Source organism: Parus major, chromosome 2 (assembly GCF_001522545.3).
Source record: "Parus major isolate Abel chromosome 2, Parus_major1.1, whole genome shotgun sequence".
Taxonomy (NCBI): domain Eukaryota; kingdom Metazoa; phylum Chordata; class Aves; order Passeriformes; family Paridae; genus Parus; species Parus major.
Genome location: NC_031769.1, coordinates 100129981 through 100156821, shown reverse-complemented (window position 1 = coordinate 100156821; position 26841 = coordinate 100129981). Strand labels below are relative to the sequence as shown.

General features: G+C 43.5%; 1 protein-coding gene across 2 annotated transcripts in view; it reads left to right on the top strand.

Moving 5' to 3' along the window:
- The first annotated feature begins 629 nt into the window (after positions 1-629).
- RAB31 (RAB31, member RAS oncogene family) overlaps positions 630-26841 on the top strand; it is a 61073-nt gene continuing 34861 nt past the window's right edge. Inside the window, exon 1 of one of the 2 annotated variants that reach the window (XM_015619944.2) lies at positions 630-730. In XM_015619944.2, the coding sequence (XP_015475430.1) occupies positions 692-730 (39 nt within the window). In that variant the 5' untranslated portion in view covers positions 630-691. The remainder of the gene's footprint in view (positions 731-26841) is intronic. The other variant, XM_033512213.1, reaches the window with a different exon arrangement.

Below are 26841 nucleotides of genomic sequence, written 5' to 3'. Positions count from 1 at the left end.
AGGATTAAGCATATGCACAGACCCCTGCAGGATGCCGTCTCTCACAAACTGTTTTTCTCACAACAGCAAATATTTACAGTACAAGAAAGACAAGGAGCTCCAGGAGGGGGTCCAGAGAAGGGACACAAAGACTATTAGGGTTCTGGAGCATCTCTTTTATGAAACTGGGCCTCAGAAAAGATTGAAAGGGATCTCATTAATACATCTAAGTATCTCAATGGCAGGTGCCAAGAGGATGGTGTCATACTCTTTTAAAGTCGTTGCCAGTGACAGGATGAGGAGCAATGGCCATAAACTGAAACAGTTTATGTTCACTGAGGTTTCACCTCAACGCGAGGAAGAGAGCGGCAGAGCACTGCAACAAGCTGTCCAGGGAGGTCATGGAGTCTCCCTTTCTGGAGACATTCAAAATCCACTTGGACGTGTTCCTGTCTCACCTGCTCTAGGTGACCCTGCTTTGGCAGGAGGGTGGGACCAGATGGTCTCTAGAGGTCCCTTCCATCCCTGCCGATTCTGTGCTGTCCTAGCCGCGGCTCCCAGCCCGGAGCTCCCCGGGAGCGGGGGGCAGCGGCGAGGCGGGGCCGGGCGCATGTGACCGGCGGCGGGGGCGGCCCCGGCGGGGCTGGGCCGCCTCGGCGGGGCAGTGCGGAGCGGCGGCGCCGGGGATGCGGAGCGGCCGGGCCCCGGGCAGATGATGGCGATACGCGAGCTCAAAGTGTGTCTGCTTGGCGTGAGTAAGGGCGACCGGGGGGTCGCTTCCCCCTTCCTTCCTCTCTCGCCCCGCAGGTGGGGGCCGTGGCTGCTGGGGTGCTCGCTAAGCCGGGAACGCTTCCAGCCTCGCTGTCCCGCTTCCCGGGGGCGCCGCGTCTCCCGGTCCCGGGCGGGGCGGGGCGGGGGGGCTCGGCCGCAGAAAATTCCTCCCCGCCGAAACTTGGCAGCCGTGCACCGGCCTCCGCGGGGCGGGGGGAAGCTTTGGGGGTTGTTGTTTTTGTCTTGTTCTTCAACTTTTTAAAAGCGAGAAGGGCGTAGCGGGCTGTGGGAGGCGGTGAGCGGCTCTTTTGGGGGTCTCCGCCAAGCGCTCCCCAGGCGGGGGGGATGCCGGCGCCCAGCCATCCCCCCCGGCGGTCCTACGGAGGTCTCCCTTTGGTGCCTGAACCCCGAAGGCACCCGGGGGGGATTTACTGCCCTCTCTTGGGCTCGTCACAGCGGCGGTGGCCTCGCCGAGCCCCCGTTCCAGAGGGGGAGGCACCCGCAGAAAAGCAGCAGCGCTGCCCACGCCGGGACGCTGTGTCGGGTGGCTCCTTCTCCCGGGGCTCCGTCCTGTCTCACCCATGTGCTGCTCGGCGCTTTGTTTAGTTACTTGCCTGGCTTTATTCAGCAGCGCTTCTCTGGCTCGACTCCTTACAGGAACGGCCTTTTTGCCATTCTTTTTTTTTTTTTTTTTTTTAATTTTCCTCTTCTTTCGGTTTTTTGGCGAACTCGCGCGTGCGTTTCACATCTGGAGCAACAATGTGCTTAGCTCTGCACTTTGGCTGCGCCTGCCCCTCTCTGCCCGGCACTGAGGGAGCTTCCCGGCAAAGTGTGCCCACAAAGTTGGGACGAGCATCGCCGCAGAGCAGAACCACCTCTCCTGACAGTAACCAGCAGAGCATCACTACTTCCGTACGCACGTTCTTTTTAAAAGTCAAGCATCTCAAATTACCCGGTGCAAGTTCGGCTGCTTTTTGGCCCACACCTCCGTAAGCACTAAGAGAAGCTGCATGAATTAAGGTGTTTTCGAGTGAATTTGCTTTCATGCCATTCAAGTGAGTTGAACATTTGAAAACCAAACATGAATAGACGCTCCAGTTCTCTCTGATTTGTGTTGACGCTTAGCCCAGCAGGAGTGGGTACCTTGCCCTGGAGTGGTTCTTGCCAGGATGCAGTGCCAGGGCACTGGAGAGTTCAACCCAAAGTATTTGGCAAGTGACGGTTCCTCCTTTCTTGGATAGAATTCCTGCCTTCAACTTTTAAAATGGCATAGTGACAAAAATAAATGTGGTTTGTACAAACATGAGGAGTCTGTGGTAGAATATGTGGATGTGTCTTTGCTTGTTTTCTTCTCCAGCAGAAAATGTTGTAGTTTTATAGAGAGGAAGTGTCTTGTGGAATGAGATTTCTTATGTCCATAATTTATAGGTGTTTTGCAACATTAAAACTTACTGGAGGTTTTGTAAGGCAATTGTTTGCTTTTTTTTTTAAGACAGGAAAAGAAACCTATAGTGCAGCTCTATGTTACTGGGACTATGCAATTACTCTGTAGATGCATTAAAATGATGGGGTGGCAGTGGTAGCACTTAGGGAGATGTGTCTGTAGTTAAAGTCATTGAGTAATTAGTGAGATATTCCTTCCTGAGTTTTAAGAGGGCATAGTCCTAGAAAATCTTATACTTCTGATCACAGACATCTTATTTACCATGGGGATTGATGCTCTATTTTCCCAAAAGAGAGGAATTCTTCAGATAATGAATCCCCTCAAGAAGTTCAGACATTTCTAGAGCAGGGAAACTCCATACCTGTCTGTGTGAACAAATGCAGGCATTAATCTTCTGATCTGCTTGAAAGCTAGATGGCAACTCAAAAATACATTCTCAGATCTACCAAAAGAAATCTTGACAGTTTTGTGTTTTTTCTTCAGTAGGTCCTGGACCTGTTTAATCTGCATTGTACGTCATAGACCCCTTGATAATCAAGTCAAGTCAGGCATGTCCTAGTCCCAAGACAAGTTCTTACCTTTGTTAGAAATATGGATTAAATTGGTTTGTAAACCCATATCCCTCCCCAGTTCTGAACACAGCCCTAGGCTGCACCTCTGGATTAGACAGGAGGGTCACTGGCAGTTTCTGGCATCACGCTGTGAAGAGGGCCTGGGCTTGGGCTGTTTCTGCCTATTCAGAGTTTCCCAATGGGGAACAATTGCAGCTGGTGCAATGTTTGCAAAGCCAGCTTCTCCACAAGCTCTGAAGCCCCATTTGGCTATAGAGGGTCTTGTTGGGAAGACGATGAAGAGAGGAATAGAGAAACCAGAGCTGTGGTCCACATTATGGCCCTACAGGCCAGTGCAGAACTCCAGGGTCAGTGAGTGGCCTGGAGCCATTGCACTAGAGATGAGGAGTAGATTATTGGCTCCTGGATGTGACCCCACATTGCCAGGAGGGAGACCAGCCTCTAACTTTTGGCATTAACCTAATTAAACTGGATTTGGTTATCTAAATTTATTTTCTTCCTCCTCCAGAGTATGCTGGGGTTTTTTAAAACTCTCTGTGGGCATCATGGGAGTGATTTGGAGCAGCCAGGAGTAGCAGACAGCAAGATGATGGATATGGGATTTGTAGATGTTGAAGGAGACACCAGGGAGAGAAGGGCGGAGGGGAAATCTGGGGCAGCAGGAGGGTGGGAGTGAGTCAGTTTGGAAGGAAGTCTTTGTTGATTGCAGAGCTCTTTGAGAAGGGATGGTTCCAGCTTGCCAGTGGGCTAGCAGGAGCAGGATGCCTTCCTAATTGTCCAGTGCCTTGCAGCCTCACGTGTAGGAGCTACAGAAATGTAGTTGAACAGCTCTCTTTAGTATGTTGCCATGCAAGTGTCCTCAAGCCTGCTCCTAAACTACTTCCTCCAGTAAATTATTGCTGCTGGGCAGTGAAGTATCTGCATGTGGAAGGTGTTAATCTTCCTGAGTGGAAATGCCTGAGCTGTGCTCCAACTCCTGTCATGTTACCCCTGGCTCTTCCTGGTCTCTCAGTCCAGTTTGTTGTTTGTTCCATGCAGTTGTCCCTGTGTTAGATGCCACATGCTTATGGGTCTGAGCATGTTTTAGCTGTAGGTTTATGTGGTGAAATGAAGTGTAGCTCCCATTTGATTTGCATGGTGTTTCTACGTTGTTTCTACCTTGTTGAGGGGCTGGAGGAGAGAGGAGCGTGGGGGACCTGTGGTGTTCCTGAGCTGTGCTTTAGTGCTGAAATGTGACTGGCTGTGCAGCAGCCAGGTTTCCTAATCTGTCTGTGGCTGCTGAGTGCCCTGTGCTTTAGCTCCCAACATTTTCTTCATGTGGGCTGGAGGAATGATTTACAGTTCCCTGCCAAATCCTGATATAATTGTGTGTGGCAACCGCAGGAAAGATTGTGAGGTTTACGACTAAGGCAAAGTTTCTTGTCTTTGTCACTTCCTGAGGAAACTTTGACAACTCTTCAGACTTTGGGAGTTGGTTTGCTGACTGCCATCTAAAGTGACCTCCATTGCTCCTTTCCTTTTGTTTTTGTTTATTACATTTTTGTGTTGTAACTGTGCCTCACAGGACCGAAGGAGGTAGGATTGGAAGAGACTCAGAGGTCATCCCTTCTCCCTAAACCCCTTCTTATTCCTGACATATGTTTGTTTCCTGTCTTTAAAAACTCATGATCTTTTCCCTGGGGTTATGTCCCAGGGCTTAGCTGCCTTTACTGTACAAGGTTTTTCCTGAACATAGTGCCCACATCTTCCCTAGCTGAGACTTTGTTTCTTTACCTTTCTTCTGTTTGTGCCTTTGTTTTCTTGCTCATAAGAAGTCACTGGCCTGCATTCTGCTAGTAAGAAAATGCTGTCTGAAGCTGGTGAGCCTGCATTTGTAAAAGGAATGACATTTCCTCTGTGGAAATTACACTATGATACTGAACACAGCTCACTGGGAATCTTTTTGTTTGTGTCTGAAATGTTTTTCATAGTTGGTGCTTTTATGGCCTACACATCCCAACGCAAATAGAAAAGCTCCTGTTAAAAACTAAATTGCCCTCCTGCCTGGGTTGAACCAGTTAAGGAGCTTTCTTCTCACCAGGTATGTGCAAGGTGGCCTCCATAGTAAGGTGAGCAGCCTGCTGAAGACAGTAACACTGCACAGTGCAGAAGCCACATGTGCAACAACATCTGCAGTCTTGTAGCCTAAAACAGAGAGCAGAGCAAACAAAGGGGGTCATGAAAAGAGGAAAAAATGTATTGATGAAGTAAATGTGTGCCTTTTATAATTTTGTCCACAAAAGTATCTAGTCTGAGAGAAGAACAGAGGCTGCCAAGCAGTTTTTTTCCCCCCGTGTTAATGGTTCATCATCACCTACTCATTCATTCATATTTTATTATATAAACAAGTAGCTCTATGATGAGGGAAATTTTTGGGTCATGACCACATGGCTGTATGTCTTGTGAAGTCACTGGTTTGAAGTGTCCATCATTGCAGCCTTTCCATCAAAGGAGCCCTTTGATCTGTATCTCTTTCCTAGCCAGTTTTTACATTGTTGTGAAACATCAAATTACAGTGATTTTAAGTCCATGGGGAACTGAAAGACAGACACATGGTTAGCTGAAGTGCACAGAGTTAATTTTCTTGGGAAGTGTTTTTTCTGAAATTCTGAAATTTGCACTTAATGTGGCCACACAGCGCTTCCATATTCCATTCTCCTGCTTTGCCAGTCAAAAGAAGTGTACAAGATACTGAAGGAGACTGGGACTGGTGACTTTTTTTATTGTATTTGTCAATATTGCATAAAAATCCAGTTATGCGCAAAGCAAAACAGGCCTGCTCTCTTGTACCAATAAAAAAAAGTGCCTTCAGAAGTCTAAATCAGCCTTTTCATATGATTTTATAAGACGTTTAAATGAATACAGTCTGATATTTTTGCAATATAGACATTAAATATGTAGGTAAATGATTTCTCACAATTTGGAATTCAGGATTTCATGTTGATCTTCGGCCTATATTGCTTTCCTGACATACCTACAAAACGTTTTTCTTTACTGATTTCTTCCAAGGGTTTTGTGTGGGATTGCTTAGAAGAGTAGACTGGACCATCCTTCTAGGAAAAAGTGATTGTGGAGGCCACACTCTGCTTTCGTTTCCAGTGGCCCAACCAAACAGGATTTTTGAAGAAGCAGAAGCAGAAATTTGAAGCAGATTTTAGTTTCAGTAGCAGCAAAGCCTCAAAGGGGAAGCTAGTTACTAGTAAGCTACTGGGTAGCAAAAGAGTATGCTGTGGTTGGTGCCTGTTGCTGCACTTCATGGGCTCCCTCCCGCTGATAACCAGCTCTGAGCTCCCATCCATGCTTGTAACTTGCCTGTTGAATGAGTCCATGCAGTGACTATCACCCAGAAATCATATGCAGGCTGTAGTTTTACTGTCTTTCAAATTTAGATTTCCCCAGCCCCTTGCTCTTTTTGATTTCTGGCTGAAAAACTGGGAAACTTCTTGGTTTACAGTAATCCTGGGGGAAAGAAAAACAGCCCTGCATTCTTTCTGCCAAAATAAGGAAGTTGAATGGTGATAAACTCAATTTTTTTTTCACATAGTTGAATGCAGTTTTAGCCCTACTCAGGGAAGTAATGCTGAGGCAGACTATGGGAGGGAGGCAGAAAGTTTGCATGCAAACAATATGCAGGGAAAAGTAAAACCACCTCATTTTTATCAGGTGGCTCTTTTTAACTGGCTTAAGTCAAGCCATATCAAAAGGCCATTTTTAATTTGCATTTAATGTATGTTTTCTGAGACTCTGGTTGATGGTAGGACTTGTTTCTGAGGTTATAATTTGATTTATTGGTAGGATGTGTTGCAGTTAAGGTGTGTCTTAGCTGCACATGGGCAAAGGCCTTTGAGTCTGCAGGGCTTTTGCTTGTGGTGGTGTTTATAAATAACAACGCGAGTGCGTTTTGCTTGCATTGCGTTGTGTCTGACCTAGGTGCAGTGTGGGTGCTGCAGACTGCAAGTGGACATACAGGCTGGAGAGATGTATTCTTGACATACTCTGTCTAAAATTTCTCAAGCTAATTGCTTGTTGAGAGCAGCATTTACAGAGAGGCCAGAGCCATAACTCTGCTGCTCTTGCTCTTTTGCCTCCCTGCTGCTCCTTCTTGCAAATGCCATTTTCCCAGTCTTCAGGGCTGTTAGACCCTCTAGGGGCTACTATTAGTCATGAATTTCCTGGACACATCTCTCTTCAGATAACATCAGGACAGACAGGTTTTTTTTTCATTTCCTGCATTGTGGTTTTGAGGGGAAGGCAGAAGGGCACATTGAAGTGAACTCAGCTGGCTTTAGTAGGTTTGCACTGTTAGAATGATAGAATGGTTTGAGTTGGAAGGAACTTTAAAGATCATCTGGTTCCATCCATGGGCAGGGTGACCTTCCACTAGAGAAGGCTGCTGTTGACCCCACCTTCCCTACAGTTCAGGTGCTGCCTCAGAAAACTGAATGCAGGGCAAGGAGTTTCTCCTCTGCTTCGGTGGCTCGCCAGCCTCCACTGATGCAGAGGCTGTTTTTGGAGCTGTGGTCTCTCCATCCAGAAGTCTGGAGCTCCCTTTGCTCATATTTTTCTCAAGCTGTTTTTGGGGCCAGCCGAGTGCCCAACACGTGGTTAGAGATACCTTCCAAGAGGGTTGGGAGAGGAGGTGGGAGCTACCTGTGAGGCTTACCTCCATCCCAGTGCTAATCACACCTGTGGGTTAGATCATCACACCAATGAGCTGGATCATCCCGTGATTTTTAGAGAGGGCAGAGCAGGCCTTCAGTGCTTTTCTCCTTGTTGTGTCCCCCACTGCCTCCTGACTGTAGGCCAAGGGCAGCTCATGTGAATATAACCCTGCAGCCCCTCACCAGAAGGTATCTGGAGCTGCCATGGGACATGTGCTTCCAAAGTAAACAAAAAAAAAAGATGTTTTTGTTCTTTCGGGGTTGTTTTTCTTCTCACTGCATACCTTGTAGAGGCTGGGTAGTGGTGTCAAGGTGAAAGGAAATTTTTAAAATTCCATCTCAGTTTGTAAGGTGCCAGGAAAGGAACACATTTCAGTTTTCTTCTGAAACATCTTGTACACCCTTTCAGTGAATGCTCGCTGTTCTGAACACCACTGCCAAAAGACAAATCCATGCTTTAGAAAGCTGCCAGCAGAGGTGGATGGGAGGCCAACTGGGAGCACAGCCTTGTGTAAGCTCATGCCAGTGGTTGATTTACGGTCTCTGGCTTTGCAAGGCTGCTCTGAAAGCTGAACAACAGGCAGTGGAACAAATGCTTTTTATTTTCTCGTGGATATTTTTAAACAGAAAAGCTGGTTAGTGCATGGGTTTTATATTTTTTGGAGGCAAGGGTAGAGAAGTTATGGTTTTTCACTTTTTGTTTTGGCCAGAGTATGTTCTTATTTGGGCAACATGTGGAAGTGCATGTGCATGAAATCCAGCCACTAAATACTTTGTGTCCCTGAGTTATTGTTTCTTCCTTTGTCAGCAGAGTGACAGGATGCTGCAGACGTCATTGGGTGTCCTGGTTGGACCTGTCAGGGAGCTATAAAAAAATGTAAATGATAAATATTAGGTTCTTACAGGAATTCACCTATAGTTAGCGGCTCTCTGGAGCAGATTCTTCTTCCCTTTGAAGCTTGTCTACAGAGCCAAAATGAGTTATGAGAGATTCCTAAAATGGGTTTAATTCTGAAAAAAAAAATAAATTTTGGGCCCATTTAATTCTGAAGCAAACAAAACTCAAGTGTTGATAGGATCCCATGGCTCATCAGTAAAGCTGTACTTTTGGGCGACAAAATGTGTCTGAAGTCACTTGCATCTCCTTCCACGCTCACTGATGACCAGTAGGATACAACTGGAATGGCTTTAAACCTTCTCTATCTCATGCTTGTAATTGGTTACTGATAACTCATCTCCAGTACTGCTGCAGTGTAAACTCTCTAGATCTACCAATTTCTTACTGTGAGGGAGTTCAGTGGCAAAAAAGAATCCTTAGGTCAACATCTGGTGTGTGCCAACAGAGAGAAACTGTCCTGGGAGTCACCAGACTTGCCAAAGACTGATTGAAAAGAGCATTTCCTTGAATGTGGTGTGGTGTCACACCAAGGTTCAGCTTGACTCTTGAGACTTCAATTTTTAGCTAGTTGATTTGAAGGGGTGAAAATATGTTATCACTCCAGTCAATAGTTTATTGACTGGAGTCAATATTACAACTGAAATATTTGAGGTGTCAGTAAACATCATCACAATTTTCAGTTTGAGCATCATCTATCTGTGAAGCAAATACTAATTTTGTTTGCTTTAGGCAGTCTCTATTAATAAAAACAACCCCAAACCACTAAAAAAAATGAACCTCTCACTGACAGATACACACCACTATAAGCTTCTAAGGGTGCACTTCCACTTTGTGCTGGGATTAATCTTGCAGCTGATTAATTCCTGAGGGATTTAGGAAACGAGAAAAGAAATATGTTCTTTCTTGAATAGGAAGCCCATTATCTATCTTTTTTTTTTCCTTTTCCTTTGCGTACTAAATATAAATATTTAAGTGCCTATTTTAAGAATCATAATATCAACATTTGAAATACACCTTCTTAAAGCTGATATGAACAGGAAGCCTCCATCCACTTTTAGGCCAGAAGCTGTTCATGGTACATAGTCCATGATGACTTCAACCTTTTCAATACTGCATAGACAAGCTTCCTTTTAGGATATTAATTTCGTGAATGTGCTACAAACGTGGGATTTTTTGCTACATTATCCCTTACACCAGCAGTTTTCTTTTTTGAATGTTATTGCTCTTGTGGAAAATCCAAAGGAAGTTGAACTTAGTTTTTGTCTTGGTTTGGTTAAATATCAGTGAGGGAATTAAACCTCGTCTTCAAGTGTTATTACTCCAGCAGCACAGTGTAGTTTATGTGAATAGTCTTCGGAATTGATTGTTCTGTCCTTTGATGTTTATTCTTTTCTGCCTTGGATATTTTTGTTTATTTTTTCCCTGCAGAGTGTGCTTGAAAAGAATAAATGCATGCCAGGGCATTAGACAGACAGTTGGAGCATGTTTTATGTGACAAAAATGTCAGTTGGATAAAACCAGATAACATAAATTTGATTTGAGATTATGTTACTGATACCCTAATCTGAGTAGCATCCTTAAGCATATGTTTGATTCTGAGCATTAGGATAATCCCTCTTCAGTGGAGTATCAGGGTACATCCTTCTCTGCATGGGCTAAATTGCATCCCATGCTTAAAGCTCAGCATATGCTTTAATGCACAGCTGAATGTACTGCTGTGTGGAGAATAAGATAAAATGTTTAGGTAAATTAAGTATTTGAGATAAGACAGCTCATGAGTGATTCCTGTCATTTGACATTAAAGCCAGATAGAGTGGCCAGGTTTGTCTTCTCCCTTAGGCTGACGTGGAAAAAGGCAGAGAGAAAGCGAACCTTTGACACCATAAATCCAAATTTAAAAAGATTGTCTGAAGGAGAGTGGTAGCCCTGCAGCCTAAAAAGTTATTCAGGAATAGTTTATGACCAAAGAATGGTTTGGGTTGGAAGGGACCTTAAAGATCATCTCATTCCAGCCCCCCTGCCATGGGCAAGGACAGATTGCTGTAGACAGCATTGCTCAGGGCCTTGAGCACTTGCAAGGATGTGCAGATCAGTAGAAAAAGGGGTGTAGATATTGGCATAGAGGAGATTTGCAGGAACAGAGATGTTAATGGAGGAAGAGGTGGAGTGATGAAACTGTGAGACCATGGGAAGACATGTGGGAGCATTGTATGAAGACTGGTGAGACAGAGGAGTGAAGTCAGGAGCAAGGGAAAGAGAAGCTGAGGATAATAAAACAGAAAGCTAGACAGAGCAAACCAACAAAAGGTAGTAAAAATAATAATATGGGGTGAAAAACCCCACCAACCTCTCCCTTGGTTTTAGCCTCCAATTTCCTTTTAAATTATTTTTAAACCCTCACTTTGTTTTAGTGCTGTTTCATTTGTGTTTCAAAACACTTTTGGCCAGTGGAGGCTGCAGAATTGTTTTTGCATCTCAGCCAGACAAAAGCCCTGTCACAGATGTGACACAGGGAAGCTTTGGTAAGATCTCATTGGCCAGTTGAGATGTCTTCCTCAATCCTTGTGCCTGTTGTTCTGCCTTGTCTGGGATCTCTGGGAACTTTGGAATTAGTTCCATGTAGTCCCAAACACTCAGGCTGTGATGCTGGAAGTGTTAGTATCTGGACAGTCTGTCTTGAGGGTGAGTCCTCAGTGCCTTCTGTGTGGCTTTTCCTACTTTGGAAGGAACTCGACTACCAATTTGTCCTTTCAGGAGATGTCCTTAAATATAATAAACTCCATGGTTTAGCATTCCATTTGAAATGCTCACAACATGTTTTCAGTTGAGATTTCCAAAGTCTATACACTTTCGACCATTTCTGGTTTCCAGATTTTGAGTGAAGATGAGAAAAAATGGACAGGTGAATAAAAACTTCCTTCTGCAAGTCAGTTGTAAGTTAGATACTGATTTCCTAGTTATTTTTGTGATGGAGAGAAGAAAGTGCCTTAACAGTAAGAGTGACAAAACCTGGTTATCCTTAAGGGCCTTTCCCTAAAAAGTTGAATTTCTTGGCAGTAGTGTTGCCAGCTTTTAGAAGTTGCTGCGTTTCATTCCTGATTAAATCAACGGGGGATGAACACATTCAAGAAGTCAAGTGCTTCAGGGCTACAGCCTTGCACTGATAATTTCTCCCATATATGAGCCTGTTCGGTGCAGATAGCTTTACGTTTAGTAACTTCACAGCAGCACACAGTAAATCCACAGATAAAAAAACTCAGCCCTGGGTTTTATTATACTGTGCTTGCTGTTATCTCTTCTGTTTACTTGCATGAGTGGTAGAGGGGAAAAGCACCAGGTGGGTCTTTTTGTGATGCTGTTTAAAATAAGGGGTGGTGTTTGCTGTCTTAGGGAGAACTTTATGTCCAGACAACATGGAATGAGTATGAAATCACTACTAATTGACATTAATTAAACCTAACGTTGGGTCAAACATTTCCTAACACAAATTTAGGTTTAGGCAAACTTCTCATTCTCCATTTCCAGTCTTGCACATAAATTCAGGAAATGAAAACCCCCAGCTTCAAGGATTTTAGGCCTTTCCTTCATGTTGCCACCTAACGTCCATGTAATTTGCAGTTAATTGTAAATAACAAATAATGGCAAATTTCAGAAACTCTCAACTTATCCCCTTCCCCTGATACCCCCTGGAGAAGACACTTGTTTTATTGTGTCTGGAAGGCTGATGGAGGCGGATTTCCAAGGACTGGCAAATTGTAAAAGCAGCTTCCATAAGGAGGGTGCCATTGGCAGCTGGGCAGCCTTTAGGCTGCTGATAAAGGAGACCAGCTCACACCTTAGATGGTCACCAGAGGCTGCTGATATTGCAGATTGTTCTATCAGCTAAAAGGAACTGATAAGCAGAGGCAGAGTTTCTGGCAATAAATCCAGGTACGAAATCCTTTGTTCCTGTCCCACCCTTGTGGTGTTTCCTGACCTGCTCAAGGCTGGTGGTGTCCGGCTGCCTTTGGCCAGTTGAGACCAGAGGAAGAGTTATTTGCTGCTGGTTGTTGGTAGGTGACATACCCTGTACCAGGGCTCTGCTAATTTGGAGCAAAGATCTGTGGCCATGAGGCTGGTTCCTGTTTGTTAGAGGAAATGTTAGTTTTTATAGCTGCCTCCTGAAACTGCCTTCTTCCTCTCTATTGCCTGTTGCTGCAAAGGAGAAGGGATTGAGCTTTCTTGTCTCCAGGACTGGAGTTTTCAACTACTGTTTCAGATGGAACTCATCATTTGTGTGGCTTTTTATTTCCTCTTGGTATGAAGGTGGGACAGTTACAAATTGGGAGGAGTATGTCTGAACATTGAATTGAATAGGGGGTTATTGATCTTGGATGGACAAATTTGAAGGTAATTGAGCCTTTAATTTACAGTTTTTCCAGGCAATTAATGGACAATTTTTATACTAGTGGAATAGCAAGCTGAACACAAGAGACATTTTGTCAAATGCTGTGGTTGATGGACATAGTATTGCTTGTGTAGGGGCCACTGCCTTCATTTAATAAAATAAAATGACTTTTGGTACTTGTCAGCAATCTGCAATATGAAATTTTAATGTTTGGATTGGATTATCAATTTCAGACTGGTTGGAATATTTTTGATATTTTCCACGTTGAGAAAGGAATATAATTTTTTTGTTTTCATATTTACTAAGTGGCACTAACAAGCCTGTATTTCTAAATCATGACCCCTAATGATAGAATTTGACAATGAAAAGAGATAGGGTGTTGGAATATGAGCAGCAACTTGTGTAAACAGCAATTCAAGTCAAAGATTATTTCCTCATCATACCAGTATTTTGAAAGTTGCAGCTGTTACAATATATATGGGGAAGGTTCACTTAGGAAAAGAATTTGGTTTAGAAAGAACTACATAAAATTGTTTACCCCATTTTTTGCTGGCAAATTGTACTTGAAAACAACATTTGTCAGGATGCTGTTGCTTAATGTGTTTATTTAACTATGAAAACCTCAGGTTATTTATGCATGTAGTCTGAAAACTAAATTTAGTTTCTCTGATCACTGCATTGCACAATGGTGATGAAGGATATTTAACCAAATTGTTATGCTGGTGTGTGTGCATATGGCCAATAGAGATAAAACCCCTGCAATCAATACTCATTATCACTGACAATGTGAGCTACAGTGACTTGTATGTTACTTCCCTTACCTAATTTTTCAGCTTCAGGGACAATTACGAGGATTTCTAAGTAGATACTATTCACACATTTTTTACTGTATCTTTACATAGGAATTTCTCTGTGGGAGGAGTTGTACATCAAGTGGATTTTTGTGACTGCGTGTGTGTTTTGAGATAGAGAGGGTAGGAAAGGGTTGGCAGCGAGCAGATGTTAAAAAGTCTCCCAGATTTGTCCAGAAAATGAACTCTGACCATTGGAATTGCCAAAATCCAGGTATTACTATCAATAAAATTGCATAGGCATTAAAGGGGTACCTGCAGTTTTAATTTATTTTAGCTTTATTTAGCTCCTTCCAGTTTGAGGTTTAACTTGCTGGAGGAATCTGTGAAGTTTGCTTTTAGTTCCTGTTTCATTGATGTGGGGAGTGTGACCCATGGTAAATCAGGGCCCATTTCTCATCCTCACCTGAAAAATGAAATGGTGAACCTTAAAGTGTCTGTGGTGGAACTCAGATGGGAAGTCAGCAAGCGGGCAGCAGGGAGATGTCATTAGCATGAACTAGGGTGGTAGGAGAGCATGCCATGGTTTGAGGTCCTCGAGGGAAGCTGTGAATGCCCCATCCTTGCAAGTGTTCAGGACCAGGCTGTGTGGGACTTTGAGCAACTTGATGCAGTAGAAGGTGTCCCTGTCCATGTCCCTTTCTTCCCAAACAATTCTATGATTCTGTAACACGCCTTCTTACCACTTACAAAGTGCCTGTCAGGCTGGGTTTAGTGGGTTTATCTGCTGGTCTGTGTTACACCATGGTCAGGAGGATCCTATGATCCAATACTCAGTAAAAGGCAATTAGAGGTATGATTCTTGTTTGGATGATAGTGACTCCATGGAGTGCCACAGCTCCCATTAATTAAAAAAATTAACCCCAAAATTTCCCCTCTGCAGCATACAACATTGTTGATACTGTGCAGGTTTGTGGGGTTTTTCCTTGCTTTGTTGGTTAATACAGTACATTAACTGTGGGATAAGGGCATTCCTTTGAAGCTTCCTCTGCCACATTCACACTACCCATTGCCACACAGGGCTGCTTAAGGTGGTACCAGCAGTGGGAGATGCCTGTCATTCCAAGGGAAGATGCTCAGGCATTCTTCTTTCCCTCAGTCTGTTTCACCTTTCTAGTTCTTGTAAGCTCATCCTGCTATCCTCTTTGGCTCCTTACGCAGCTCCCAACTCGCTCGAGTGCTTCAGTCAGTGTCCCTCCTTCTCTCCAGTCTCAGCGTGGCCAAGTGTGCCCGGTTCCCGCATCCCCATTCAGTCCCAGGAGTCACCAGGTGGTGCTATTGCCCAGTGAAATGCCCTCCCTTGCGCTGCAGCGCAGCCCAGCCCTTGCAGAAGGGTTCGATGGTGTTTGGTTTTGTGGTGGAGCTTTCTTTGGTGAGCAGCTCTGTCAGGTGGTGCGAGGGCTCTTGTTTCATGCCGTGGGTTCAGTCTTGAGTCAGTTTTATTGATGCAAGTCTTGAGTCAGTTTCCTGTGACTTAATCAGCCAGTGCCTTGTTTGACAAGGAGGTCCCCCAAAGGCTGGGCTGCTTCTGCAGTTTGTGACCACCCTCTTGTACTCAAAAGTACTCAAATACTTCACTGTAGTGTGAAGCATTAGCAGGTCTCATTAAGGATATCCTCAGGCTTTGTACTCTTGGGTCTCCCGTGCAACCCAGTGGGAGGGATTTTTCCCTGTTCATTGGCATGTGCTGCTTGTCTAAAGGAGATCTGTGTGTGTGTGTGACCCTTCAAAGGTGCTTCTCTTCTTTCTCCTTTCATCCTCTCATTTTATTAGCCAGCCAGATTGATACCACCTTATTTGCAGCTGGTTTTTATAGAGATCATGCTCTTACTTGAAACTGTAGAGGCAGCTCAAAACATGGAGTTGAGCATCTTAAATAAATAGCCAATGCCCCTAAAAGCCACAATTTGAGATGAAGGAATGCAAATAAACACCAAAGTTCCTTCTTCCTTTTCACCAGGCTAAGCAATTCTCTCTCCACAGCTGCCCATACCACACGCTGTCAAGGGCATAAGAAATTGATTGAGATTCTGCTCCTTGATTTCAATTTAAAATCCTCAATTTCTCTTGGCAGTTCAGCTGCTGTTCTGAATTTGATAACTTGTGTGCAAAGGGGAAGGAAAGGTGTAAGAAAAGACACAGAGAATTAGCTGGAAATTTGATGTGGGTAAGCATCTTCTAAAGAATTAGCTGGAAATTTATTGTGGGGAAGCTGTTTCTAAATAATATCAGCAACTATCAAAGGCTGTTATGTTTGCTGTCCACACTCATGGGAGCATAGTGCTGTGGTTGGCTTGCACGTTGTGTGATAAGATGCAGTGATTAAGCATAAGCAGTGGAATTGGAATATGGATTTGGGTTTTGGGTTGTGGGTTGGTCTTGGTTTGGTTGGTCGTTTTTTTTTACCAGAGTAGGTGAGCTCTAAAAATTGTGAAGCAGAGGTAGGTTGGCTGCAGCATTAATTTTATTCCTGAAGAATAGCTCCATGGGCTCTTGCTCCACAGCCCCCTGTCTCATAAATAAAGATCGCTTTATATTCCTGTGCCAGCTTCATGGGCAAAAGACTTGGCAGGTTGTGGAAGAACAGCACAATTTGTAAGTCCTGGAAGAGTAAATGTGCAGCAGACGCACATTTATGTGCAAGTGGAATACTTTGCTGGGGCAATGAGTATCACACCGGGCTGGGCTGGGACATGAACAGATCAAGAGCAGGCCAGCTGAGAAGGATCTGAGGATTCTGCTGGATGAGAGGCTGGGCATGAGCTGACAATGTGAGCTTGCAGCCCAGAAAGCCAGACACATCCTGGGCTGTGCATCAAAGGCAGTGTGGCCAGCAGGGTAAGGGAGGAGATTCTGCCCCTCTGCTCTGCTGTGATGAGACCCCACCTGCAGCACTGCATCCAGCTCTGGGGTCCCAGCACAGGAAGGATGTGGCCCTGTTGGACAGAGTGCAGAGGAGGCCACCAACATGATTAGAGGGATGGAGCATCTCTTGTGCAACAAAAGGTTGAGAGAACTGGAATTGTTCAGCCAAGAGAAGATAAGGGTGACCTAATTGCAGCCTTCCAGTACCTGAAGGGAGTCTACAAGAAAGACTGAGAGGAACGTTTTACAAGGGTGTGTAGTGGCAGGACAAGGATGAATGTATTCAAACAAAAAGACAGTAGGTTTGGATTAGATGATTTTTGCTGTGATGGTGGTAAGGCACTGGAGCAGGTTGCCCAGAGTTGTGGCTGCCCCATCTCTGGAAGTGTTCAAGGCCACACTGGGTGGAGCACTGCGCAACCTGATCTATTGAAAGATGTGCCTGCCCATGGTAGGTGGGTTGGAGGTAGACGATCTTTGAGCTCCCTTTCTGTGATTCTCTGATTCTTATGGCTGCAGGTACAGTTCTCCATCCCATCAAACCAAGCATGAAGATCTTGGGATTGGGAGCCCTAGTGATGATAACAGAATAATGCCAGTTATTCCTTCCAGGAAAGACTTTGGTTTTAAATAATATTACATGCATTAATATATCAGTGTCTTCAGCAGAGTGAATTTCTTGATAGCATTAGCTATGATACAGACATAAGTTGCTCTTCAGTCTCACTTATCTCTGGCCAGGCACATTGCTTTGGTAGGATGATAAAGAGCTTTTGGCCATCAGTGGCCCTTTTATACTTTATAGTTTGGTGTTGCTTGTGATCTTTGGGTATGTCTTTGACAAAAGTAGATGAAGAGATTGTAATTAATATTGCAGTCTGTGAGGGAGGGAGGGATGGAAATATTCTTTTGTGCCTATAAGAGAGAAAAAAAGCATAGCAAAATATTAAAGAAAGTGTATTTGAAACTTGGGCATTAGAGGTTTTTGTTATCTCTGAAACATTACTGGGCTGGGATCTGGTGGAGAGCAAGGGGCCTGTGACTATGAAGAAACTGGCTAACTCCAAAGAAGCCTACAGATCACCAGGACCAGTAGGACTGCATTCTCTGGCTCCAGGTACCGCAGATACTGGAGCAGCAATGCAGGCCTGAGTTTAATTGCACAGGAGGATGTGTGCAGGATGTGTGTGGAAGAAAAACACGTGCTGAATAATCACACTGGTAAGGATGCCAAAACTGGTAAGGCAGCAGGCACTTGGCTTTGGGGACTGGTTGGGAGCAGAAGTGGACAGGGCTGTAGACTCCCTTCAGCTCTAAGGTGAAGGAGACGGTCGGTCACTGTACATGTTTTGCAAATGGATGTGGACTGAAGGAAAACAAACCAAGAAAAGGGATCAGATGATGTTTTCCATTCAGAGACGGATTGGGTTTCTGTAGCAAGGCTCTGGTAGCGGAGGGCGGCTGCAGGGGTGGCTTCTGTGAGAAGCTTCCAGCAGCTTCCCTGGTGTCCTACGGAGCCAGTGCCAGCTGGCTCCAGGGTGGACCTGCCACTGGCCAAGGCCAAGCGCTTCAGTGATGGTGGTAGTGCCTCTGGGATAACACACCTAAGAATTGGAAAAAACTACTGCACAAGAGCAGATTGCAGCCAGAGAGAGGAGTAAGAATATGTGGGAGCAACAGCCCTGCAGACACCGGGGTCAATGGAGGAGAGGGACGAGGTACTCCAGGCTCCGGAGCAGAGATTCCCCTGGAGCCTGGGTGCAGACCATGGTGAGGCAGCTGTGCCCCTTCAGCCCATGGAGATCCATGGTGGAGCAGAGATCTTCCTGCAGCCCGTGGAGGGGACCATTTTGGAAAAGGTGGATGGCTGAGGGGCTGAGGTGACCCCATGGAAAATCCATGCAGAAGCAGACTCCTGCCAGGACCTGTGGACCCATGAAGAGAGGAGCCCACACTGGAATAACTTTACTGGCCTGTCTTGTGACTACATGGAGGACCCACACTGGAGCTGTTTGTGCCTGAAGGACTGCACCCCATGGAAGAGACTGTGCTGGAGCAATTTGTGAAGAACTGTGCTCCATGGGAAGGACTCGTGTGAGCAGAGGAAGAATGTGAGGAGTCTTCCCCCTAAGGAGCAGTGAGGCAGAGACAATGCTCTGGTGAGGAGCAGGTAGAGAAATTTGGAGTAAAGTTAAGCTCAGGAAGAAGGGAAGGTGAAGAGGAAGTATTTTAAGATTTAATTTGTATTTTTTATCATCCTACTTTGATTTGATTGGCAATAAATTAAATTAATTTCCCCATTTTGAGTCTATTCTGCCCATGGCAGTAGGTGAGTGATCTCTCCCTGTCCTTATTTCAACCCACAGATTTTTTATTATATTTTTTCTCCCCTGCCCAGCTGAGGAGGGGAGTGATAGGACGGCTTTGGTGGGCACCCGGTTTCCAGGCAGCATCAACCCACCACAGCATACCAGATACATTAAGCCCTGACTAGTAAATGTTTTTCTGTTTTAAAAAAGCCAGTAGAAATATAAGGATGGTACTGAAGACACATAAATACCAAACAAATAAACTCAGTGCTTGGCTATCTGTTAAAGAGCTTAAATAGCTCTTTGTTACTGTACTGTCTGAATGCTTTACAACTGTCACTGTTTTACATCCCCATAATGCTGTTACAAGGTAAAATCGAGTAACTATTTTCCTATAACAGTAGTGAGCTGAGAACAATAGAGCCAAGAATTTCTGTGCCAAATGCAGTCCTTGCAGCACTAGGAGGAAGGATTGCATTCTGATATAACAGGACTGACCTGACTGTGGGTAGAACAAGTGCTGCACTTTTACTTGTAGAGGGAATTAATATAACTGTAATGTGCTCCAGAGGAAAAAGTCTGATTCTGTAGCTAGTTTGTGCTCTGCAACAGCAATGTTGGCCTGAAAGCAATTAGAAATGATGTGTAGGGTTTTTACTGTGTGGGAGTTGGCATAGGTCATCCTAACTTAGTGGGAGTAATGCACCAACTGACTTAAAAGATACCTTTACTACCATATAAGTTTAAAGAAGGGAATGCAACAAAGGGAAATGCAAATAGGGATGTTCATGTAAAGTTCACACAGGGACAGATAACGAGAAGAAACTGTGGTGGTTCCTACTGAAGTAAGACACTGCAGAATCCCTCCCTCTCAAAATAGAGTTGCAGTGGGATCCATGTGTTTGTGCTGGCATTGTGGGCAACTGGGTTCCAGTTTTCAGTGTGAGTGTCGTTCATTTGGCAGGTACCCTTCACTCAGGAAAGTGCATTATAGCAAAATGACACTTCTGGGAGCCAACTCTGGCCCTAGTTCTTCCCTTTCAAAAATTTACTTTGTGGATGAGTATCTCCCAGATCTTTGCAGAAATTCCTTGAAAGATCACTGGTGGTATAAGACCATAAAATTTTAATTTGGAATTTACAGAAATCGTTAGTGTTTTGAATGAGATGGGTATATTTTGATTGCAGAAGTGAAGCTTCAGAGCACCTGTACCTGCATTCCTTTGCTTCAGACTGAAGCTCCAGGCAGTTTTGTGTTGGTGAAGCAGCTGAGAGCCAGTGTGTGAGTCTAAGAGCTGCTCTTGTATTTTCATCTGTTCACTTGTGCAGTGATACCTTTGCTCACTTGATACTTCTTGCAGATGGAAAAATTGAATAAAGGCGGGAAGCTTTTTGCATTTCTTCCTAGACACCACTCCGCAGTGCATGGCTTCATTTTCCCTGGGACAAGCCTGACACTTGGCAGATTCAATTCAGTCCCAGGGGTGTCTCTGAACCTCGGTCTCCTGCAAGGTATTTCTCCTTAGAGAGCAGTGTTTTCAGACAACCGAAAGTGATACCCAAACACAGGGGAGGGTGAAGGATGTGTTTAAGGTTGGCAAATAGTTTATTGGGTAGAGTAATTCTTGGATTAGACACTGCCCTTGGAAACCATGATCAGGAATCTGTTGTGCATAACTCTTCCTTGTATGTTCATAGAGTTGATAAAAATCCAAAGGCAGTTTCAGATGCTCTTCAAGCTGCTTGTCACAGCCTTCCAGAGCAGCTGTAACTGGATTAGTAAGACATGGAAAATATTGCAATGCTACCTGCATTTGATCATCTGAGTAATGATTAAAATGTTAAAGGCAGCATAGAGGACTAAAGCAGACTGCAAATTGCAAAGCTTTAATTTATTTTGCAGCTTGTTGCTTTTTTATCTTCACTGGAATTTGAAAGACAGCCATAATCCTGTACTCAGCCTTACTGTGTCACATGCCTTAGGGTTAAGAACTGGCAACCCTGAAAGCATTCAAGATGCAGGTTGGGTATCTCAGTGCTGCATGCCAGACCTTGCCCGAGGAGTGACATTCCTCCTGGACACCAGGCTTGACCAGAACTGAGCTTACATTTCTGCTAAAGCCCAGTGATACTTTACAGCACAGGCTTTGCAATGTGTTTGATGGTAGCTAATGAAATGCAAACCATTTAGCAGCTCTGAGATGCGATTACACTGCTGTGAATTTTCAGATTCCATCAGAGTCCTGCTGAGGGTAATGGGAATGGGCCAGGGTGATTCAACTGTAAATCAAAAACGAAAGCGTGGCCAATTCTGACAGTGGAAAGAAGAGCTGTTCAAATGTGCAGAAGCTGATTTGCCAAGTCGAAACCAGCTGCGCTTTACAGAGCTACTGGAATGAATGGTCTCTTCTCTGCATTTGTGGTTTATTTTGTGACTCATTGATTATTTTTCTTGCCCTGAAGTTTTAATTCTGTCTTTCTACTTCAGGTTTGCTTGGCCAGTTGTTAAGGTTTTCAGTGCTTGTTTTTGGTATATAAAATACTGAATGCATTGATAATAAAGGGCAGTTTTCTCCTTTTGGTAACTTCATACTGATTCAGGTGTTTTCATCTGTACATACTTAATTCTTCAGCATTAATGAATGAATTAATGAATGCTCTGCTCTGAGTAAGACCTCTTCCTCCTCTCTGCACTAGCACTGGCAGGAATCAAATAAGTGTAACAAAAAGTGGCATTTAACTTGGGAAATCTTGAATGTAAACTGTATTCTCTGGTATTTTTCAGTTAGGGATTAATCAGCCAAGAGTGTCCAGTGGTGTGAATATGTAACAGGGAGCCAGGAATTGTTGCTTCTCTTAACAATGAGGAGCAGCCAACTTCCTCTCCGAGCAGATCCTCTTCCAGGAGAGTGGGACAGCTTTTTGACTGCATCCCAGTTCTGTATGTTTCATCAAGCCTGTTGGGTTTGTTGGTGTTTTTTGGTTTTGTTTTTTTGTTTTGTTTTGTTTATTTTTTGCTCTGAAGGAAGACAGAAGGTGGTATCTCACTGGAAGGTACACTGAAAGAATTGTTAATGACAAATTTGACCACAGATGTTTCTGGTACATGCACTTAATTGCACTTTTTCATGTTAACCTGTCTGGAGAAAGCTTCAGAACAGCTTGCTGGTAGACTCTGGTACTGCTCTCTGGCTGAAACCCTGAGTTCCAGCAGTGTGAGCAGTTTTGTAATTCCAACTCTATGCCTGATGAAAAAGCTTTGCCATGAGAGACTTCCTGGGGGTTACACTAAATTAACCCTGACTGCATTGGTTGTTCTCTTTTTATTTTGATTGGGGATCCTCAGAGGAAGGGTTCAGCTGCTAAATGCTTGTGGTACCTTTGCTCAAGTTAGGGTGGTTGGCAGCTCAGCTTTTGGGGAGCCTGCCACAAATGAGCTCTGAGGAGCAGATACGTTCCTGCTGTGAGGTTCAGGGAAGTCCTGCTGAATTTGGTGGAAGCCACAAGAGCTGTGGGATCAGTTTCTGGCTTGTGGGCAAGGACAAAGATTTGTCAGGTCCAAATGTTTCTCATATTATTACTAAAATAACATCTTCTTTGCCTGGGGATTTTTGATCACTTAGTATTAATACTCTCCAGGTTGCTAGGGCTCATTGTTCTTCCAATCTGTAAGACTAACTCATGTTAAACCCTGTCAGATTTAATGAGACCTGTCTGTAACTGATGTCTCAGTGACTCTTAGTTATTTTGAGGAATGTTTTGAAAGGACAGACATTTTTAATTTTTAAACATTTTTACAAATTCAGATTGTAAATTTGATTGAATCCTGGCTTTGTCCAAGCTGATGAGAAAATTTCTTTCTGAAGGAGCTGTGTGTGAGATTCCTATTTATATAGAGGTCAGTTCTCCATTGCTTCTTAATGCAGATTTTTGTGGTGCCTGTCTCCAGGATGTCTCAACCTTCCTTTAAAGCTGAAATGGGAAGTTAGTCATGAGATCTGTGGTGGTTACAAGCCAGATGTTCTTTTATTCCTCCTTAGTTTGCAAGTGGAAGGACAGAAGGCAGTTTCTTCAGTATGTTCATTCTCAGGGTGCCATTTCCTTATGTGAAGTTCTGTCTAGTGTTCTTGTTTTGTTTGTATTTTCAAAATCCTAGAGTCATAAAGGATTTTTGTATGGTTTATTAAATTTTACACACTTAGGAAGCCCTGTGTGTTAACATAGCAGAGAAAGACTCTGCATAGTTGAGACTAAAAAAGCTCTTGCAGTAGTGTGCATGATTATAGGGCTGCTGTTTAGTCATCAGTCATGATATGTGTGGATTTTTTTTTTTGTGAATCCAACATTTATTCCATTTCAGATGTAAAAAAAAAATAAAATACATGAAGAGGTTAGTTTACTCAGCACAATAGGGCTTGACCCTCAATCTATTAAAAGCTATTATAATATCAAGGCTACAGACTAACAGCCTAATCAGGGATGTGTTTACAGGATACTATAGCCCCCTCTAATTTGGAAAAGTGCTTGGAGGACCAGGACCTATGTGCAAAGATACAAATGAGACATCCAGATTTAAATTAAAGAACTGTATTTTTCTGCATTAACTTTTTCTGCTGGGATAAATGTGTTTGGAACAAGAGACAGAGGAATATACCAAATGCCTATTTGTAATGGGGAAATTGTTTTCTCCTTTAATATATTGCTCATATTTTTTCTGCTTTATTTTTTTTTATCTCCCTGTAAGCTGCTGCAAATCAGCCAGGAGAAGTCAGCAGCTCAGTTGTTGTTTGCCTGCAAATGAGTTGCCAGCATCCTGTAATGCTGCTAGCTTGAAATACAGTCTCATCTCCTTTACAGTAATGAGAGCTGAGGAGAGCCAAGTAGGGTGGTTCCCTGGGAGCAGGAGTGTGGGTGGAAGCACTGTGTTCTGTGACATTCTGCTCTCCATTCTGGGGCTCTTAAAATCCTTGTGCCTAAATCTGCTGGTAAGGGATTTTGAAAAAGCAGAGAGTGTGTTTTCCAGGGTTGAAGGGTAAAAATCTGGAATTAGTCATGCTTGCATTGGTTCCCTCTATTTATCAGAAACATCTGATACAGTTTCAGGTTTTTGAATCTGTTTTGCTGACCAGGGAGATTCTGAAGTTGTAACTACTTATTCTGGCAAACTAATAGTGGTTCACTTACTGTGAATTACATATCTGCTTCTTTCCTTCCTCCCTACCCCACCCACTTTGCTTATCTCGCTACAATGTGGTTTATGACTGATATTTTGTAAGCGTGCTGGGAGCCTTATGAAGAAGAAAAGGAAAAAAGGCAAACCCGTTGCTGGTTCCTCGAGTGACTCATGAGCACCTTGATTCACAATAATTGTTTTGTATTTTTTTCATTTCTTGCCACGTCTTTTCTGGATTGGAACGCTCTGGATCGTGATGATTCAATGACTATAGTGCCGAAGCCCTTAGGTTTCCTGTGAAAGAGGATTTTTCCTGAAGAATTTCAGGATCTGTTTCTTCAAGTGCAACATAGCTCCTGAGGGCATGTTCTCAGTTTCTGAAACTTGTCCAATCCACTCTGCTCAATGCCACCACGACCTTTTCCATAAGCCTAGATGTTATACCTTTGTGTGTGTTTGATGTTACATGTACACCAAGATCAGGTAAAACAACACAGAAAAGTGGATTAGAAGGTGTAATAGCAGAACTTTGAGAATGGGCAAAATAAATCTTCTGTATGCCTGAATGTTACCCAGGCATGTGGCTTGATAAATCTGCTATAATACTTTGAAGAAAAAAGAACAAAACAAAGGAGATCATCCCCATCAGATGTTAGAAAAATAGGTTTGTGTAATTGAGAAAGACCATATAGTAAAGTACAAAGCAGATGGTCACAGGAAAGGTTTATACAGCCTTACAAAGGAGGTTTAATATCAATGCACTGAGAAGCAAACATTTTTCTCTACTTCTTTGAAGCACCAGCTCTGCTTTCCTTGTCTTCTGTGAGAGACTTGAAAGATAGTTCCCTGTTGTCAGTAAAAGTTAAGCTCTCATAAGCTGTTTTCAAGCTGTATAATGTTCATATGCCGTGATTTGCTTTGCTTTCAGGCAGGTGAATGTCTCGATTGATGGGTGTCAGTACAGTTTTCAGTAGCGTGGACTGAACTCTAAGTAGTTTTAAATCCCATGATAGAATGATAATCACTGCCTTAAGTAGGAAGCTTTTTCTATTTTACTTCCTTCCTCTCTGTGTTCTAATTATACTCTGGTAGATGGTGGTTTGCATCCTCCAGGCAACAAAAGGGAAGCTGGGAGTGCTTGTTTCAACTGAACCCCCCTGGTGCAATAAATTGCCTGGCTCCTGGAAAGCACCAGCCACAGGCTGCAGCAGGGCTCATCCTAGAAACAGGTTCACTTGTGGTCCAGGTCCATTGGTTTCACTCCAGTTACTTGAGGGGCATATTAGCCCTCTTGGTAGTGCAGGCAACTCCAGGAGCAAAGTGTAAGAATGCCTTTAAGCTTCTGGAGGGCTGTTGGTGTGCCTGGCATGTGCTTAACTGTGCTCACTGTGAGATGTGAAAGCAATAGAAACTTGGAAAGATCCTTTTAACGGTATCATGAAACATTACTAAGAGCCACGAACTGAAAGATGAAGAGGTTCCAGGAAAATGAGCTAAGCTTTAATCCGTGCTTGTGGCTGTCACGTCCCTGCCAGAGACCCTGGCTCCTCTTGTAATTGCAGTTGCCATTCAGAGTGACCTGTCAGGGGAGCTGGAGGAAGCAGATGAAACTGAAGAATTGTCGGGTCACCAGAGTCAATGTCTGGTTTCCAACACGGTGGCAGAAATGCTGTCCCCACAAGAGGGAAATGTAATTCTTTGCAACCAGTGGGTGGTAATTCTAATTTCTCTACACCATTTAAAACCTGGAAAAATACTTAGATCCTCAATTTCAGGGCAGAGGGGTTTTTTAATTTTATTTTTGTTAGGATGTTCTGCCATCCTGGTATAGTAATTATACAGTGATGTCACCTGGAATCAATAATGATGGCAAAATTTGGGAACAGTAACAGGATGTGTTACTGCTATTGATCAAAGGCTACAGGGCTGTTTTGAAACACTGCTCCTCTCTTTGATCTTTTTTTCCTATTGATTGAACAGAGTAGATAAACAACTGTCTGTGTAATATGAGCATTTATTATCGCTTTTAAGCTGACTAAGGACAGCGTTGAATTAAATATGAGAGCTTAAATGATGGTTTTCTAATAAATGCTGTTTATAAAGACTGGCATGACAATACAGTTTCATTTGAGCGTGGTGGAAGGAAATGTAAATACAGGCATTCTTTTTCTTATTCAAAAAGAAGATAGCATTGCAAAATTGATTATAGTAGAGGCAGAAGTGCTGCTATTTTTAATATGTGGCTATTTGTGGGCAAAAGCTGCTTTTCTATTTTTTTACTCGTTATATGTGTCGTGCTGTTAACAAACTGTATTGTCATATCTTGCCATTTTTCAAGAATGTTGTGTAAATTAGTCACCTTAAAATAAGGATACAAATGGAGCTACCAGGTACAATCTGGTAGTTCTGCAATCACTTCAATGAAATTAATAGAAAACTTTCCATTGACTGTTTAATGAGTTAGATTGGACCCTGGGCTGTCATTGTTAATGTCTTGGAAAGGTCAGTATCGATTTCCTGGCATCCTTTTTGTCTCTAAGGAGGTTCTTTGCAATTCTGTGGAAGACGTAGCGATAATGTTATTCCTCTGCCTTGATAATTCCCTGTATAATTTAAGTTCTACCTGCCATCAAAGGCTTTGGGCAAAAACAGACAGACTGAAAAATGTTGCATTTTAGAGAAGTTGTTTATATCTTAAATGCCTAAATAATATTTCTGCATAATTTCAAGTTTTCTCCTGCCCCTTCAGGTTATTTTGAATTTTATTCTAGTATTGTACTGCTGTTATTTTTCTCTACTGATCGGGTGTGTTAAAAGAAGAAAAAAAAGACTATTCCTGCAAATGGAATCAGCCTGCCATGTTGCAGTGTAGAAAGCAAACTGTTTTGCCTT